Source organism: Myotis brandtii, unplaced genomic scaffold (assembly GCF_000412655.1).
Source record: "Myotis brandtii unplaced genomic scaffold, ASM41265v1 scaffold225, whole genome shotgun sequence".
NCBI classification, from domain to species: Eukaryota; Metazoa; Chordata; class Mammalia; order Chiroptera; family Vespertilionidae; genus Myotis; species Myotis brandtii.
In genome coordinates this window covers 1,497,960-1,500,442 of record NW_005358435.1, presented here as the reverse complement: position 1 = coordinate 1,500,442, position 2,483 = coordinate 1,497,960, and the positions used below count along the sequence as shown (strand labels likewise).

Sequence of the window (2,483 nt, the reverse complement as noted above, 5' to 3'; positions counted from 1 at the left end):
CTCTGGGATTTTAAAAAACTTTAGAGCCAGCAACCCTAGTTTTAATTCACACCTCTTTGTTCTTACTACCCTTTTCCTAGAACTGTTCTTGGATGCAACATTTCTGTCCATGGATAGATACCAATTAGAACTGAAAAATTCTCATCTATCACCCAAGTACTCTGTTAGCTCCAGAATTAGTTATTAGTTAGACTTGGCACTTTTTACACCATCATTTCCCACAAATGACTCAGAATCCACAGTTGATACTTTTGCTTAGGAAGAGTGGATAGGCCTAAGGATTAGACACAGGTGCCATAGATATTTACCTGCTGGGTAGTTTGGGCCATTCTGCCAATAGGCTCAGCTTCTCTGAGCTCTGGGGCCTTGGCTGTCTACAAGTCCAGAACTCTCAGGCCAGCCAACATTGGTTGCAAGGGCTGGCTCCAACTGCCTGGCTGCCTCCCATTTGTCTGCTGGGACAGTTTTCTTTACCCGATTTTAGATGACCACATATTTCTGTCTGCTCACCATCTCCCATGAATTCATTGAAAATTCTCATTTTATGAACCTTCTTATGAGACTCCCAATCCCCATTTTTCTGTGCCATGATCGGTTATTTGGGTCTATCGATGGATCGATCATTATTTCAACGGGGTCTCACAAAGAAGGGAAGGAAAAGCTCTTTGCAAAGTCCAATTTCTAGAACTGGAAGTTTGTGATTTGCAGTTACGTTCCACTGCTTCTGCTATATGCTTCTGGATTAAGCTATGCAATCAGAGTTTTAGTGAAAAGACTGAAACACCTAGTTTATACTTCAGATAATTCAAGATACACCGTTGCTTCCTGGCTGCTGTTCTGAGTCCTCATCCAGCTGCATTCTATGCAGTCACATTAGGAAACCCAGCTGTTGGGTTTTCATCTTTCAATTAAAACCACAAGCTTCACCATCACCACAGAGATTCCAAATTTCTTTACTTAACCACCAAGGTGTTTAAGTTGCTTGTGTTTTAGGTAAATAAAAGGTTAAGAAATTGGCAAGTCAGGCCCAGGTGTCCGGGTCAGGGACTTACCCGTGTGGGACCGGAGGTGGACGGTGAGCTGGCTGGAGTTGCGGCTGGCGTAGGGGCAGAGCTGGCACTTGTAGGGCCGCTCGTCGGAGTGGATCCGCAGGTGCTTCTTAAGGCTGCTGCTGTCCACGGCGGCGTAGTCGCACAGGTGACACTTGTGGGGCTTCACGCTGGTGTGGCACCGCATGTGCATGGTCAGATTGTCCTTCCGGCAGAAGCTCTTGTCACAGAACTCACACTTGTGTGGTTTGTCTCCTTCAAATACATAAAAGATTCAAGGATTTACGGGTTACTCTGATCAAGATTACTGCCAAGAGATGTGCCCAAAATGGTCTGCCTCTTCCTTCTGCCCAGACGCCCAGAGATAGAAAGATACTTAAATCTAGATGACCACACTGGGAGAGAAGAAGGTGTGCCATGCACTGACAGCTCAGAAATCACGGAGGATTCAAAGGGGCAGGTTAGATAAAATCAGACTGAAGGAGAAAATCACAGGCCAACCCCACTTGGGAACATGGGAGTGGTCATAGAAGTACTCAGGTCTACTAGTGTCTTAGAACAGCTTCCTGGCTCACTAGTTGATGAACCACGTAAAGAATGGCCAGGAGGGTCCTCCCCTTATGTATACCAAACTGCCAGTAGCAACAGTATCCACCCTCCCATAGTTCCCCTGCCCCCAGCGACTAGGAAATGAGGGTGCTTAGACCAGAGAAATAAAGCCAACAGTCCAAGAAGTTAGAGATACCCTGGGAAACAGAGAACCCCATGCTCAGAACATCTCTACCAAATCGAGTGTTCCTTTCCTCCTCTACAACCACGTCAGACTGATCATGCCCAAACATACAGGATTTCACCCAGGAACCAAATGCTTGGGGAAGTCAGAGCCAGGAAGACACGCCTAAATCAATTTGCTCTAGGGTGAAGCTGGGATTTGAACCCAGGGGTGTTTGCTCCAGTATCTGCTACCTTGTGCTGTCTCGGCAATCTTTTTTTTGGACATGTCCAAATCAAGAACTTGAAGTTATAAAAGCAGTTTTCATTCCCAGGTTTATTTCCATTTTCTTCCAGTAAGTTGACTAGCAAAAGGATGTTACAACAGGGAAAGTGCCGCAACCTTTTGCAGCGAGGATTCAGGATCTGGAGAAGGGGCTGCGCATAAATGGATACAATAGACAAGAAATATAAATTTAGAAGGCATGGGGGGAGTCAGGCTTCTCTCTAGCGGAGAGGTTCTCCAAATCTCCGGAACCATAGCTTTTTATTTACTAGAATACACATTTGCCCTTTAGCTAAATAAACAAGCATATCAAAAGTAAAGTTTGGTAAACAGTAAAAGATTATCAGGTTAGGGCCGTGGTCAGCAAACTGTGGCTCGCGAGCCACATGCAGCTTTTTGGCCCCTTGAGTGTGGCTCTTCCTAAGCCTTAGGAGTAC

General features: G+C 45.6%; 1 protein-coding gene across 4 annotated transcripts in view; it reads right to left on the bottom strand.

Annotated features, from left to right (window-relative positions):
* Positions 1 to 2,483, bottom strand: part of LOC106726091 (zinc finger protein 64 homolog, isoforms 3 and 4) — a 7,181-nt gene that overhangs the window by 2,742 nt on the left and 1,956 nt on the right. For 2 of the 4 annotated variants that reach the window (XM_014539667.1, XM_014539666.1), the window contains exon 2: positions 1,053 to 1,304. In XM_014539667.1, the coding sequence (XP_014395153.1) occupies positions 1,053 to 1,242 (190 nt within the window). In that variant the 5' untranslated portion in view covers positions 1,243 to 1,304. Of the gene's footprint in view, positions 1 to 1,052; positions 1,305 to 1,893; positions 1,993 to 2,015; positions 2,192 to 2,483 lie in introns of those variants that run through there. The other 2 variants (XM_014539664.1, XM_014539665.1) reach the window with 2 other exon arrangements.